Genomic DNA, 15,132 nt, shown 5'->3' with positions numbered 1-15,132 from the left:
AGGTGGGCTCACTCCCCCCATCGATGTGGGAGGCTGTATTATTCATGCTTCTTAAACCTGACAAGCAAGTTAACCAGTGCAATTCATATTGCCCCCTGTCTCTTATCAATACAGACAACAAAACATTTGCTAAGGTACTGGCAAATAGACTGCAACGCCTGCTTCCAGTAATGATCAGACCCGTTCAATCTGGTTTTATACCGGTCTTATCCACAGCTCACAACCTTTAACCATATTTGCAGTCCTGCATTACATGCACCCTCAAACCCCAGCAGTGGCCGCTCTGCTTGATGCCATGAAAGCTTTTGAGAGGGAGTACCTGTTGCTGCGTAGACATGGCCTTGGTTCCAACTTCATTGCGCAGATTCTTCTTCTTCTTTATACTCTGCCTACCACCCGAGTGCGACTCCGAATGCCTGCTTTCCCCCCCTACTCTTTGCCATCGCGATGGATCCCCCTGCGGCCAAATCTGTCAACACCGCGCAAACTAAGGGCAGGGCTTTACAACTTGTGGCCTCGTTATATATCTGTATGCTGACAACGTCACTCTTTGTTATTCACTCCGAGAGTAATCTTTCCACACTAATCTGTGAGGTCATAAGATAAGGCGGTTTATCTGGAGTTCAGATTAATTGGGCCAAGTCTATGCTATTCCCGTTAACAGATGCCACTGCTCTGGTCCCGATGGACTATCCGCTCCAATGGGCCACCGGCCCTGTTAAATACGTAGGCATCCTGATTAGCAGAATGGTTGAGGAACTATGGCAAGCCCACTTCGGCAGAGCCATGGCCTGGTTGGGGGACCGAGGTCCGCTGTGGTCTAAGCTCCCGCTGTCCATGGCGGGACCGATTGCCATTGCAAAAATGGTTGTTTTACCTAAATTTCTTTTATCTATTCATGAACATCACTATCCCAATCACCAAGCCTTTTTTTGAACGTCTTCGCTCCAACCTAATTACGCTAGTCTGGGCGAGCCAACTGCCCTGCATAACGTACAAACTATTAACACTGCCACAATCACAGGGAGGGATGGGAGCACCAGACCTACAGTTATATCTGTAGCAGGCACATTTTTTTACACTACTGGACCCACCCCACACCTTTCCAACCACACGTCGCGGTTGTGATGGAGAAGACCTCCCCGTGGCCACTATCTACAGCATTGTGGCTTCCATTTAAACTGTCTGCCTCAGAGATCGACACTCCACAGTGTATGCGCTGGGCATGAAACTGGTTGGCAAGACGTGCGGGAATCACACCGCTTTATACCCCATCTGTTCCAGTGGCGAAACGTCCCCTGCTACCCCCTCTGCATGACAAAGGCACAATCAGCCGCGATAGCCAGCTGAATTTTCATACCTTTGCAAACCTCTACCCTGAGGGTCAGTTCCTTACCCCTCCAACGACGGCTACCACCACATGCACACCCTTAGATGCCGTTGTGTATTAACAACTGCGTGCGGCATGTCGAGCGCACCACAACACTTTCCCAGCTCCCCAAGGATACTTCCAACACTAGATCATATATACACGACACCCTCGGCTTGTAAGCTGATAAGATCCCTATACACCAGCGGCAGGCACACCAGCCCGAGAGACTTGAGGAAGGGACCTCGACCTTCCCCTAACTGATGCTCAGTGGGCTTTTTGCTGTGGCCAGCTTGAGATGCTGTCTCCCAACTACAGATTCCGACTTATTAATTTCAATTTTCTGCACCGCTTATACTGAACTCCCATACAAATACACCGGATGGGGATGTCCCCTGGTTCTCAATGCCCACACTGCCACTCGCCTCAGGATTTCATTCACCTTGCTTGACACTGTCCCGCAATTGCCGCCTACTGGGTAGAAATTTTCCACATAATAGCGAGGTGTGAATACGCTGGTGTCTCCGTCTCCACTGCTGGGGCTTCTGGGCTATGTAAATGATATGCCTCGTAATTCCCGCAAACTGAGCGCTTTAATGCTCCTCCTCGCGAAGAATTGCGATGAACTGGGGAAGACCACGGGCACCACGAGCCCAAGACTGGATCACTGACATTATATATTGTTATGAACACCTATCCAACTACTGGGACCTGATGCCCCCAAGGACTTGTCCCCAGGACATCTGGGAACCCGTCACCACTTATTTTCGCCAAACTGATAACTCTCTCACGGTCCAAGACAGTAACAATGATGGCCTTCCCGCGTACTCTGGAGTTTCACACCATATTAGACCCCCTAGCACGAATTTAGCGGGGCACACCGGTCAGAACGGAGGCTCACCTGGGGGTTCTTGGAAACTGTAACCGCAAGGTTTCGTTTGTATTGTGCCACTGCACTGGGGAGTAGGGAGGAGATCCTTCTTGAGACTTGGCTGTTTTATATAATTGTGCTACGTGTCCAGCTGTGTCCCAGATATATGTGCAATGCCTCTCATGTCATCCTTGAACTTTGTCTGTAAAATGCCAACAGTTTATAAATAAATTTAAAAAAAGGAAACTCCAGAGGGCATCCTGAATCATTTACCCATGGTGTAGGCCTCTACTTCCGGGTTGCCATGAGATTTCATCCACACCTTAATGAGGCATTATTGCATTGACATTGAAGTCCACAGTCATCCCCATTTTGCCACACTTGTGTTGCAGTACTTCCTGGTTTGACCATTTCCTCAGTCCTAACTCCTTTGTGGGACAGCATGGTTATTGATTTAAGTGGGGAGGAATACTCAGTTAGAAGGAGCCATCAGTAGAACAAATTACTTAACGGTGTACCTGTCTTTCAAATGGAGATTTCTCACAGAGCCAGCTCTCCTCACCATCCTGAGTAGGGGCGGGTGGCAAATTCCACTCTGCCAGCCGAGTTTGCGGAGTTTTGCACACTCCGCACTATGCAAGTATCGCAGCGTTCCGACAAAACTCCACCAAGTGCCGCTTGACTGAGTTTTTTCTCACACTTGACTCGCCAACGTTAAGTCGGCAAACGGCAATGCGCTATTTTCAGGCACTAGAATGTCCTCCAGCGAGATTTTCTCAATGTGGGCAGTCACGGCAGGTTGTGACTGTTCGCATTCAAAAGTGCTGCTTGAGTAGAAAAGCTACTTGAGCTGCAAAAAGAAGCAGTGCCCTCTGGTGCGCTGCGCGGTGCAGTTTGTTTTACAGCATGGAGCAACCTCCCGGTGCTAAAAATCAGTGCGAGCAGCGCAAAGTACTGAATTCCGCCTGCTCGCAGTACTCTGTGGAATTTCGTGGATTTTTTATGTAACTTTACAGAATTCTGCGCACCCCTAACCTGAGTAGCAGTTATGCAACTTATAATAAGGTCCTAAGTTATTTTGGTACAATAAAATGTCTGTCAATCTCGACCAGTAGATCTCCATCTCTAAGGGTAGGGGAAAAAGGATGGGGTACTGACTTTAGCATGTTGGTGTGGTGCCTTATACAACTCTATGATGCAAGATCTTGTTTGAATCCCAGAAATGAGTCCCTGCATTTCGCCACAGAAGAGCTATTTCAACTTGTTGAATCCAGCCTAAAGGAGCAGGTAGATAGATTATCCATGAGAAAGATAGATGCCAAAGAGAAGTACGTTCTTATGTGAATTCTGGTGTGTGTATATATGTGGAGGTCTTGTGTGATTTAAAATTCATTGTGTTACCTGCCTCTTTTGTGGGCTAGTAAAACGGGGAAAAAAGTTATGGTTCAACTCAGTAATATGTTGCCATTTTTAATAGCATCCTCGCTACACACTGGTCTCACTCCCCAACCTGGCAAAACAAAATGCATTGTGTAAATAAGGTAGAAGTTATGCAATTAATGTGTTGAATTGCTTTATTCGATAATTAATACCATAAAAGCTTCTGCATCCATAAGATCAATATTATACAATTAAAAGATTAAAAGACCGACTGTAGTGCAAATAATTAAAACAGTAATTCATGAAAGGGAAGATTCCCAATAGTAAACAGATTACTCGTTTCAATAGGTGGTCTAGTATGCACAATTCATCCCCTCTACCCTCTTGCAAGAGTAAAAGTTACAAGATCGTTATATAGCATCATCATACATTTAGACAGCTTTGGTAATAACTTTTGCACGAATGATCCAGGCACAGCCCAGAAATTTAGCAACTCCACACACAAAAGCAGGCCTGGATGCGTCGGATCTCAAAATGCGAAGTGCAACTTGGTACTTCTTAGTTCCCAGCTGAACACAGATCGGTTTTAGCCATTTGTTCCTAGGCTGACAAAAGGGCCGGGCATACAAATAGGCAATGGGCTATGGTTTCTTGCTTATCATTACAACACGGGCAGCTCGGTGAAAGGTTTTTGGCTGGATCCCTTTGAGCAACTGGAGCATTTAGATATAGGGACCCAAACCGAAAAAGCATATACAACTTCCTGTCCATGGGAACTCTAATAAAATCAAGATAAGGTTCCAATTGGCCAACTTGTTTGTGAAAAAGAAAATCCTCAGTTAGTTTCCCATGCCTCGGGTGAAGTAGGAGCCGTTGATGTACCCAGTTCCAGTAGATCTTTTTTAGTTCCGCCTTTGGCAGATGTACTTGGTTCTCCCACGCATCAGCTAGGCCCAGAGACAATAAGAGTTCCTTAAGCTCTCTTAACCATTTTACCCTTTTGCCAGTGTCCAGAGAAATCAGTTCGCCAAGACCTGCCGCATAGTGGGATAACTCAGGGGTAGATCTTAGTCTAGCCCAGTACAATAGGGGGCGTAATCTAACTATCTCGCTCAGCCTGTGTCTCCCCATGTCGAGATACAAAGGTGTTAATGGAGTGCATGGGGGGGCGGCGACCAAGTCTCTTAGGAACTTGTTCTCCGACCTTTGGATCTCTGTTTGTTCGAACCCCCAGAGTTCCGCACCGTAGGATGCCGAACTCACGGCTTTGCTCTCATATACGACCAGGACAGGGGAGACCAATCTAGAGGAAGACAAACGCTGCTCTCTCAGAATTGCCCCCGCTGCCCTTTTGTGGTTTAGTAGCATCTTGCTCAGATGGGGCCCCCATGACATCTTATCCGGCAGCCTTATCCCCAGGTAATCAAAGGAGTGAACTTGCTCAAGATATAAGCCATTAAGAGCAAGTTTAGGTCTAAACTGTTTCCCAGGATTAAAAGCCATAAATTTTGTTTTTGAGATGTTAATGGTGAGGCCCCTTGATGTACAAAAAGCCTGGAAACGAGTAAGTAACGTTTGAAGACCTATAGGGGATTTGGAAATTAGGAGAGTATCGTCCGCAAAGAGAAGCGTAGCTATTTTTTTCCCCACCAGGGTTGGGGCATCTGCTGGAATTTGGCTCCGAAAATCCACCACACCGTTCACAAAAAGAGAAAATAGTGTGGGGGCCAGGACACAGCCCTGGCGGACGCCTCTCCTTACTGGAATACTCTCTGTAATCTGTCCTTGATCACCCCATCTTATCCTAGCAGAGGTATTGTCATAGAGGCGAACTAAAAGGGCTAAGATGTAAGGAGGGATTCCCATTTCCTGTAAAACGGACCACAGCTACGCTCGTGGAACAAGATCGAATGCCGTCTTAAGGTCAATAAATGCAAGGTATAGGCTCCCCTTAGCAATGACTACCACTCTCCAATAAAGTAAGAGTAGTCGGAAAACTTGGTCTATGGTGCTAGTGGCTTTCCTAAAACCTGCTTGGCATTCAGATCGGATTCCCCCCTCCTCCATCCAGTAATCAATCCTATTAAGAAGGGTTCTCCCTGTCACTTTTGCATGCAATCTACAAGGCTGATGGGCCTATAGTTAGCAGGGTCTTGACGATCACCTTTTTTAAAGATAGGGATATCTTCAGCTTGTTTCCAAGAGGGGGGAACTTCGCCACCCTCTAGCAAATTATTAATCAAGAGCTGGATATATTTAGCCCATTTTTTGGGATCCAAAAGAAACGGGTCGCCCGGAATGCCATCGGGTCACGCCGCTTTAGTGGGCACCACACTATTGATGGGACTTACGACCTCATCAATGCTAAAAGGAGTTATAGGATCTATAATAGGTGGGTGCAGGCTATCCCAACCAAATATTGGTTCCCCCCCCTCTAATGCTTCGGCATAGAGTTTTGAGAAATGGTCCCTCCAAATCTGACTCCCTATATGGTTTGGGATGGAAACAGTGCCTGCCCTATTTTTAGTATTAATTAGGGACCAAAAGGAAGTGGAGTTTCTCTCTGTTGCCGATGCTTTCAGATTATCCCAATGGGCCTCTTCCCAGGCTCGTTTGGCTAGTGTCAAGGATAAGTTATAATCCTTCCTCGCTAGTTTGACCCTACTGGTGTTTTTCTCTTTGACAGCTGCTATTAGGGCTTTTCTTTTCTCTTTGCGAGACTCTGTGTACCAGGGATTAAGATTGCTTTTTAGGGGTTTCTTTTTTCCTATACTGCAACTTCCTACAAACTGCGCTCCAATCAAGCGAATGGTTTCCTGGTGGATTATGGGGATCTTATCCCTCTCCTGGGTTGAGGCCAAAGCTGCCTCAAGGTCTCCCTTTTTTTCTTCTAATAGAGGAGATAAGGTTGATCTTTTGTTCGTCTCCCGCCACCCTAGGCCACCTCAACCGTCTACCACAATTGGAGAGTATTACCTCTTTAGTGGAAAATGAATCCACTCTGCATGCGGATTGGTTTGGGAGAAGAACTGTCCAGCGATTCCGCAATGTTAGGGATAGGGGGTTATGGTCACTATCTACGGTGGGGCTTACCACCATATCGACTACATCTTCCCAGAGGCGTAGATCCACCAGGATGTAGTCGATACGAGATGGGCATGTCAATTTATTAAAAGTATTGGCCCCCTCTTGGTCTGACGAGGTTCTACCGTTCACGGCTCTTAGGCCATGTTCCAAAGCAAGGGCATTTGTTTGCGTGACAATCTCTGTCCATTTTTTGATTGGGGCCAAAGATAGGGGTGGTACTCCCCATTTATTGTCTTCTACAGATAGGTCCAAGAGATCCTCATTGCTCAGGGGCTCAAAAGTACAATTGAAGTCCCCGGCTATGATGGTTTTTGAGGTAGGTGAACAGTTAGATACAAGATGATCCAATTCGCTCAAGATTGACGACTACCTACCGCTCACTGTACCCCTAATATAAACATTAAAAAGATCAAGTAATTCACCTTTTTTTGGGGCCTTCAGGGATAACCACATGATATCGTGACTATTGCTTTCTTGGACAGAAACAGACCACCCTAGGTCTAAGTTAATCCATACTAGGAGACCTCCAGAGGGTCTTCCCTTCCCGCTAGATATTGCGGGAATAAAGTAGGTGGCGAAACCTGAGATAAAGAGAGCTTCCATACTCCATGTCTCCTGGAAAACACAGACATCGTGCGTACCCACGAACTCAACCCATGATGGTGTGGTCATGTTTTTCTTAAGGCCTGCTATATTCCAGGACAATATTTTCAATTCGTTCGTCAAACAAGGAGTTGGAATAGCGAGGTTAGTTATATTAGACTGAACTTGTGGTATTAAAAGAGGTGGAAACTTTGGATTACATAGGAGAGATGTACCTTGGCCAATGAGACTAGGACAACTTGTATTCTGAGCTAAGAGGGGTACAAGGAGTCAATAATTAGTATCTAAAGAAGATATGGTTCCTCCCTTTAATAAAGTATTGTGTGGTGTCATAGAACATCGCCTAAACTGAATTCGAGAGGGATCTGGAGAGGAAGTTCTATAGTCCAATGTAACCAAATTGTCAACCAATGTGGCATCCATCAAGGTTAATTCAATCATGCCCGTTTTGGAATTAGGGGTAGGGCATCTCTTGGCTTTCACGATGTCTTCCCTAATAACGGAACGACACCCTCGGACATGACGTATCCAGTGAATCGATTTATTAATTAACGAGTCACTGGATTCGTGATGGGCCTGGATGGTAATTTTTGGGACATTAGTCATGAGAACAATGTTTGAGGGTCTCTGATCGGGCTCAATTTGGTCACAATCTAGAGAGGATCTGGGAGTCTTCTGGGTCCCTGTATTCAGTGGTCTAGGCTTAAAACTTGGGTAGAATCTATCCCCCCAAGTAGGGGTGGCAATACGGTCTTTGTATAATATCTTATGGGGTCCTCCGTCCCCCCTTGGATATTGTATCAAAGTCCCTTCCCCAGTTACAGTGTTTTTTCTAAAACCCCCACTAGTGGGAGCCGGATCATTATCGCTAGTGGGTTTTGGTCCGCCTATGGTGTGGTGCAATTTCTCAGGGCGTTTAGACGGAGTAGAGTCTAAGAGGTCCATCAATAGCCCCTTTATGCTCATAACCTCTCCTCTGAGTTCCTTAATCACCCTTTCTAGTTCCCCTATAGTATGGTTACAGGGGCAGCAGTGACCCGGCCTAATAGGTACCAGAACAGGAAGCAGGGAGGTGGTATCATGGTAATCGCTATTTGTAGCTAGGGGGGCAAATCTATTGGAGCAAATAACATTGGGGTTAGGTTCACTGGATATCTCATCCTCTAACTGGTCAACACTCTCCTTATTTTCATGGAGTTCCACAGACACATAGGGTTCCTTAACAACCCGCTTTGTCCCACCCTGTTTGGATTTATAGAATAGATGGGGTATCACTATATTTTTCTGAGGGGGTGCTGTGGAATTTATAATGGGTTCTACCACATTAGGATTAGGGGCATTGTCCAATATGCTTTCACACTCTTGACTGACCGTGTCAATTCTGTCCATCACGCAATTAGCTGCAGCACTTTTGGCCGATTTCTTTTGCCTCTTTTTCTTGCTTTGGATAGGGGTAGGACCATTTGGGCCAGCCATTCCCTCCATTAGTTTCCTCTTCCCCATCGTAACTAAACCGTACCCCCCAGCGGCCCCACCGAACAAATGCTATACACTTTCAGCTAAATAAAGGAATCAAAGGCTAGTCCCTACAGCCCCCGCAGAATACAAGACCCAGCTTCTAGAACGCTCGCACGATTTTTCACTGTACTTCTAGGTCGGATAAAACGAGAGGACAATACCAGATGGAATGAAAGAGTCCAGGCCCAGCCCAGCCTCAGCCTGCCTCCGACGGCCTCAGACGGCCCGCCCTTTGCCCGGGCTTAGCCCTGCGCCGCCCGCGTGCATTCCGTGTGGCAGGTAATGGGGGCTGCTAATGGCAACCCCGGTACTCAAGGGGCAGGACCGTCAAAGCAGGCACTGCCCCTCAGGCTCCTGGGGCTTATGGTCCGGTCTGCTGTGGCCGCTGTTGACCCTGGCGTTGTGGCGCTGCGCCTCCCAATGCAATTAATGAAAATAGAGAGTGTAACAATTTTTAAAATGTGTCAAAAATTGTCAGTTTGGTATTTTTACCCCGATTTAATAGTACTTCTGTTTGTGAGACTAGTTATTTTTTTTACTTTCAGAAATGTGTTCATTATTTTAGCCCCAGACCTTTCTTCTGTTTTTTGTTGTTGTTTACTAACCACCTTCTCCTACATTTTCATTTGTTTAAAAAATATCTAATGGCTTTTAATACTGCTTAAACATTTGAAGTTGCTAACCCCAATAAATTAAATGATTAGTAATACATTTATTGCAAACACACCTCTGCATTATAATTTTGAGAATCTTCCGGTGTTCACTGTTTTTTTCTGTATTCCATTGACATACATTTGATAAGTAAACTGTTCTTTAATTTGCAACAGAAACAGCGAGTAGTTAGTAGTGGTTTGGAAGGAGGGTCCGTTTCGTCAAGTGAGGTGAGTAGTGCTTCACTTTCCATAGTTTATTTTCAATTTTCTTTATGCATTAGGGCACAGATGTTTTCGTCTTTGTTTCATACATGTACAACCTTGTATAAATTTTAAATTGCAGAAAGTCTCACTGCCTCAAAATAAGATGTGTAGTTGAATAACAATCACTAATGAGTAAAGTCAACATGCTTATAAGAGAAGCATATATTTGGACCTCATCCAAAGGTTCATGTAAGCAGTAAAACTGGGAAACAAACATTATTTTTATGCGCCCATGACAGATCTTCAACAGCATTCTATGTCTCTGAACCATACAGTACTATTTCACTGAATGAAGCAATTGGACGCTCCGTGTTTCCTAGCCACTCTGCTGGTGTCTGAAGGCCTAAAGACTAGTATGTGGTCAGGTAAAATTAAGCAGACTGGACTTGTGCTCTTTAACCATTTATGATGCATTTTGATGGATCATTTGCAAATTTACAATGCAGGGAAGTCTCCATTGGAAAGGTTTGAGATTAAATGACCTAGAATAGTACCTTTTTACAGGTTCAAGTGCAGGTGGATGAGCTAATTTTTACTAAATGATAAAAGAGCCACGGCCTCCACACTCTTAATCCTTTTCAGTATCCCCAACAATTAATATGTAAATAGCAACCCCATTTTACTACTCTTCAACACCCCCCACCTTTCCCCAATACAGAGATCATCTAGGCCACAGATCACAAACTAACTTAGCACCTCTTGAGGAAGATGATCATATAAACCTAGCATGCAGAGCTGAAACATGCATGTCTTTCTTGTCTCATCTCCACTTGCCAGGTGATCATACCAGGGTCTTCTGCAGTTATCAAAGCCTTATCGGAATTTGGTTGGTTTTCATTCTTAGTCCAAAGGTATAGTGGTGCTTTGCCCCCCCCCCCCCCCCCCCCCCTGGAATGCACACATTCACTTTTTATGACTTCTGCATTTCTGAAGCGGTGGGTTCATTCCAGTGAAAACCCTTGCAGGTTATTTGAATCAATTACTTTGGTGCCTTTGATCGTCTCTCAATACTAGGACTCTTTTTTTTTTTTGTTGCAGCAATGCAGGTAAGCTGTCTTCCTTTAAAGGCAATAGGAATAAGAACTAGACTTTAAAGTTCCAAATGAATTGAATTGTGTTCATGCTAAAGTTGCACAGTGCTCATCACCTTATGTGCATGCTGAAAGAGCCCTATTTACAAAATTATTGAAGAAGCTTGTGTTTTGGATACATTTGGAAGGTCTTCACACATGTATGAGCAGGGGAGGTCGTAACAAGTGACCTGTATGTCTGCTATTTGCATTAGAGGACATTTGTAAGGTTGTATGTGCGTTTATCTGTATAGGAAGATTTTGGCTACAAATCAATGGAACACTGTACATCAAGGACAGTACAATCTGTATAAACCGTGAAGGTGGAAAGTGCTTTTGAGGATGGCAGGGTAAGGAAGCAATGGAATCTTGGTATTGAGAAGATGTGAAGTATTGAAGGCATGGTGGTGAACAACCATGCAGGGACAAAGAATGTTTGGTATAAGAGTCCTGGGGTACAGGTTGGTAGATAGTTGAGTTGGGGGTGAGACTTCTGTTCAGTCCAGTAACCAGCAGGGTATGTGGCTGGTATATTTAGTTTGACGTTTGGAGTCTTTAGCTCCTGTCTCATTAGGTCGCGGGATTGTGCTTAGTGAATTTCAGGGATGAAATGTGATTTCCTTGGGCCATGGCAGTAGACGGTCTAGTGTCTTGTCCTCTACTTGTATCTCCTGGACTCTGCTGGTATACCGGTCATGGATAACCTTCCAAAGTTTTTGTCTAGGATACCAGGTTAGATGGGGGTCCTCTGTTCCCTTCCTAGTATATTTAGCCCAGAAAGTGAAAGTGGTGGACAGTGGGACCCAGTATAGTTCTCTAAAGTTTGAAGTTGTTCTGACCCCTTTGAGACCTTCACAGCATGAAGGGTGTTTGGTGATTGTCTGAGATGCTGGACCAAAGGGCTTGGATTCCATGGAAGTGAAGCGGGACTTGCAACTTAATTTTTGTTCTGAAGTAGTCTGAGGAATGGCATCACTTTGCAGATTAGGGACAGTTGCTACCAGGAAGATGCTCTCATGTACTTACTGAAGCTAAGATTGGTATCCATTTGGAAGCTCAGTGACTTTTTACAGTAAATAAATTAAAGTTTGAAGCAGTTCAGAATCATCTAAAGACTTAGACCTGACCCTGCTGATGCTTGTTGGTGTACGGTTCTCAAACTACGCTTTGTGTTCAGCTTGACATAGGCCTTGAATCTTCAAGTGTGGATAGTAGCTAGGCAGGTCTTCAGGGTGGTATGTAGATTATGGTGGTTGATCAACAAGATGAAGGACTGCAGATAAGTTTAACTGTGTTAGAAGGGTGGTGTTGGGGTTGTTTGTCACTGAGAAGTTCCTTGTCAGCCACTTGCGGCTTGCTCTTTAAGTGATGCTGCGAGGTCTGATGGAGTAGTAGTTCTGTAGGAAGGCTCTGCATGTGATCTTGTTATGTTGCTGGTCTGCAATGCCTTCCCGTAGAATCTTTCCTAGGAAAGATAGATATGTGATAAGGTTATCTTTCAGGATTGGAAATCTTCTTCTGGAGTGAAAGATTTTTTTCTGGGCATAAGAGCAAAAGAGATGCTCTGACAATGTGCTGCCATGGTGTAAGTGCCTCTCCAAATATTTCCACAAGACTGGTGATTTAATGATGTCTTCTTCGTAGAATGTGGTCTTAAAGGACTGGAGTAGGTAGGCCAGAGCCTCTGAAAGAGGTGTTGAAGGTGAACCATTTGGAAGTATTTTGTAGGGACTCATCGAGGGAATGTTGAATGAGTGTTCCGTCAATATGAAGATGGAATTTTTAATGTTTTTCTGGGAAGAATTTTGTGGCTGAGCATTTGCCTATAAGATGCGCTCGAGTAGAAGTTGTACTGTAATTCTCAGTATTTGACGGCATTCAAGAGTTTCCTGTAGGAATGTTTGTGAATAATCTGTTCTTGTTTTGCTTGTGTTTTGTTGGTACGATAGAGAGTTGCAGGTAAGATTGATGGTAGTGATTTTTTTCAAACGAGATAACCCCTGTAAGTTATAGTGTAAATTGCATGTTACATCACGCATGGGTGCTTCAAAATTTACCCCAATGTTTATAGCCAGTGCTGATGTCGTGTTTTCTTGTAAAAGCGTAAAGCATTTCTGGTAAAGTTAGAATTTTAATTGACAAAAATGTCAACAATCATTTTGTATTTTCTCATTACTCTCTAAGTTTGGGGTGTTGATGGATCATGGTGAGGGCAGGGTATCCACTCAAGACAGATAAAAGCCTAATAATACAACTCTTTACTGCCAAGATATTTAAAGCAACCTGCTGGAAAACCCTAAAACCCTTTTACCCGGCTAAAAATATGTGGCTTCCCAGAGCCAGCTAGAGGCTTAAAATGTGAAGCTATCACATTAAAATGGTTAATGTACAGCAGCAAATACATTTTTACATTATTTAACACATCTGACAGTGAATGTGATGAACTCAAGCAAACGGATAACAGAATACCTTGTGCTGTATTGAATGGTATGCAACTCTACTTTTGATATCTTGCAGTCAAACAGTCACTGAAAATAAAGATTAACGTGATTGTTTAGATTAGTGAATCAAAGTTGTGCCAGGTTTGTGGAAGTAATGTAGGCCTTGACAAAGTTAATGATTTTAAAAAATGAATTTAGAGAGTCAAAGGTGTTTGAAAGCTTAATTGTATTATTTCTTAAACAATAGTTCAAAAGTACTTTGATTAGTACATTCTATTGATTTTCCATTAGTTTTTTTGCCGAAACATTGTTTATGCTGGACCAGAACAACTTAACCAATGAAAGTAATACTATATTCTCCGAATGTTTTGTGTTTCATGGCATGGAAGCAGGTGTTTTTAAAGTACATTATTTAAATATATTTATTGTAAATTACTTATTTTTAGGTTGATGAGTGTTTACCACAGTTATTTTTCATAATTTTAAATTACATATAGCTTTTGTAAATATTACAGAGTTCCCAATATGTGCAGTGCGTGGCCGGATGCCTTCAATTGATGCTGAGGGTAAATGAATATCGTTTTGCATGGGTAGAAGCTGATGGAGTCAATTGGTGAGCCCCCTCTGTTTTATTGTTGTTTCCAGGAGTCTGCCTCTTAAATAAATGATCTGCTCCAACTGTTAATTCAGTTTATAGAAAATTATAGTCACTTGCGTAAATCATAAACCTGTATTTCAGTACAAGGGATCCCTGATGAGATAAAAAAAAAATTCTGTCTAGAGATGCCACTAACCCCATTCGCCATAGCTCTCTTGTTGAGGTTAATAGCGGTGTGAAGTTGAAGGTGGATTTAACTGTAGGCCATTACTACGTCAGCGCTTCAGATTTCTGTTTTTAAGTAGGCGCCCTATACGCTTTTGTCTTATAGGCTTGCTTTGGAGAAACAAGGGAAACACAAGATTGTCAAGACACCAAGGGTAATATTATGCTGTGAGGAAGCAGGGTCTCCAAGCAGAGGTTAGGTAGTTATACAATGCGCTGGGGTTATAGGTATAACCCATGGAACATTCAGTCAACTTTTAAACCATTAATGTTTTAGTGCACAAAGTAAGACGTAAGGGTAATACCCCTACAGGTTTCAATTGTATAGTTGAGTAACATACGCAGGCAAAAAAAAGGAAAGAGTGAAAAAAACAAATAGTTACAGTCACAACTCTATAGATCACAGCACTGCTGCACCCAATTGCAAATTACATATGGTCAGAAGGATCAGAGTGCTTTAGTCGACGACATTTCGATCCACATAAATGTCAGGATCATCATCAGGACAATACAATGTTTGCCTGGCACTATAAAACTACACATTAGCTGTATGAAAAACCTGTACGAGGAGACGAGAGGGAAAGAGAAAAAAGCACAATTAAGAATAGTCAAGGAATTTATTGTCTGCATTAAGTTAGGTTCCATGAACCAAGACCTCCATGCTCAGGTTATTGTGATATAAAGTGGCAAACAATCCTGTCTTTCATCTAGTCTCCCCCTCCAGATCCCTCAAGGTTTTCCCAAAGGAACTAACAGTTGAAATTGAGAAATACTGAAAGTGAGTAGGAAAAAACGCAATGGCCGATTTAAAAAAGCAATATAGCATTACGCCTGCTAGATCCTTCTGGTTGCAGGATATATTGGGTTTGTAGGTTCTCCAAGAACCCAAGGTACACAGAGCCAACAACTGAGCTGCAACGTACAATGGTTTTCATTGTGTACCGAGTATAGACAAATTCGTATAGTGTAATATGTCAAGTGACAAATGCCTATAAAGGAAATCATTGTCTTTCTGAAATGGGCACACGATACGGAGCAGTGGTTATTTGAACA

General features: G+C 43.6%; 1 protein-coding gene across 1 annotated transcript in view; it reads left to right on the top strand.

Annotated features, from left to right (window-relative positions):
- The window catches only part of ATP6V1H (ATPase H+ transporting V1 subunit H), a 187,760-nt gene that overhangs the window by 78,113 nt on the left and 94,515 nt on the right, over window positions 1–15,132 (top strand). The window contains exons 7-8 of the mRNA XM_085634598.1: window positions 9,656–9,709; window positions 13,772–13,869. Of these exons, the coding sequence (XP_085490724.1) occupies window positions 9,656–9,709; window positions 13,772–13,869 (152 nt within the window). The remainder of the gene's footprint in view (window positions 1–9,655; window positions 9,710–13,771; window positions 13,870–15,132) is intronic.

This window comes from Triturus cristatus, chromosome 11 (genome assembly GCF_964204655.1).
Source record: "Triturus cristatus chromosome 11, aTriCri1.1, whole genome shotgun sequence".
Lineage (NCBI taxonomy): Eukaryota > Metazoa > Chordata > Amphibia > Caudata > Salamandridae > Triturus > Triturus cristatus.
Note: the sequence above shows the minus strand (reverse complement) of the source record. Positions and strands in the feature narration are given on the sequence as shown.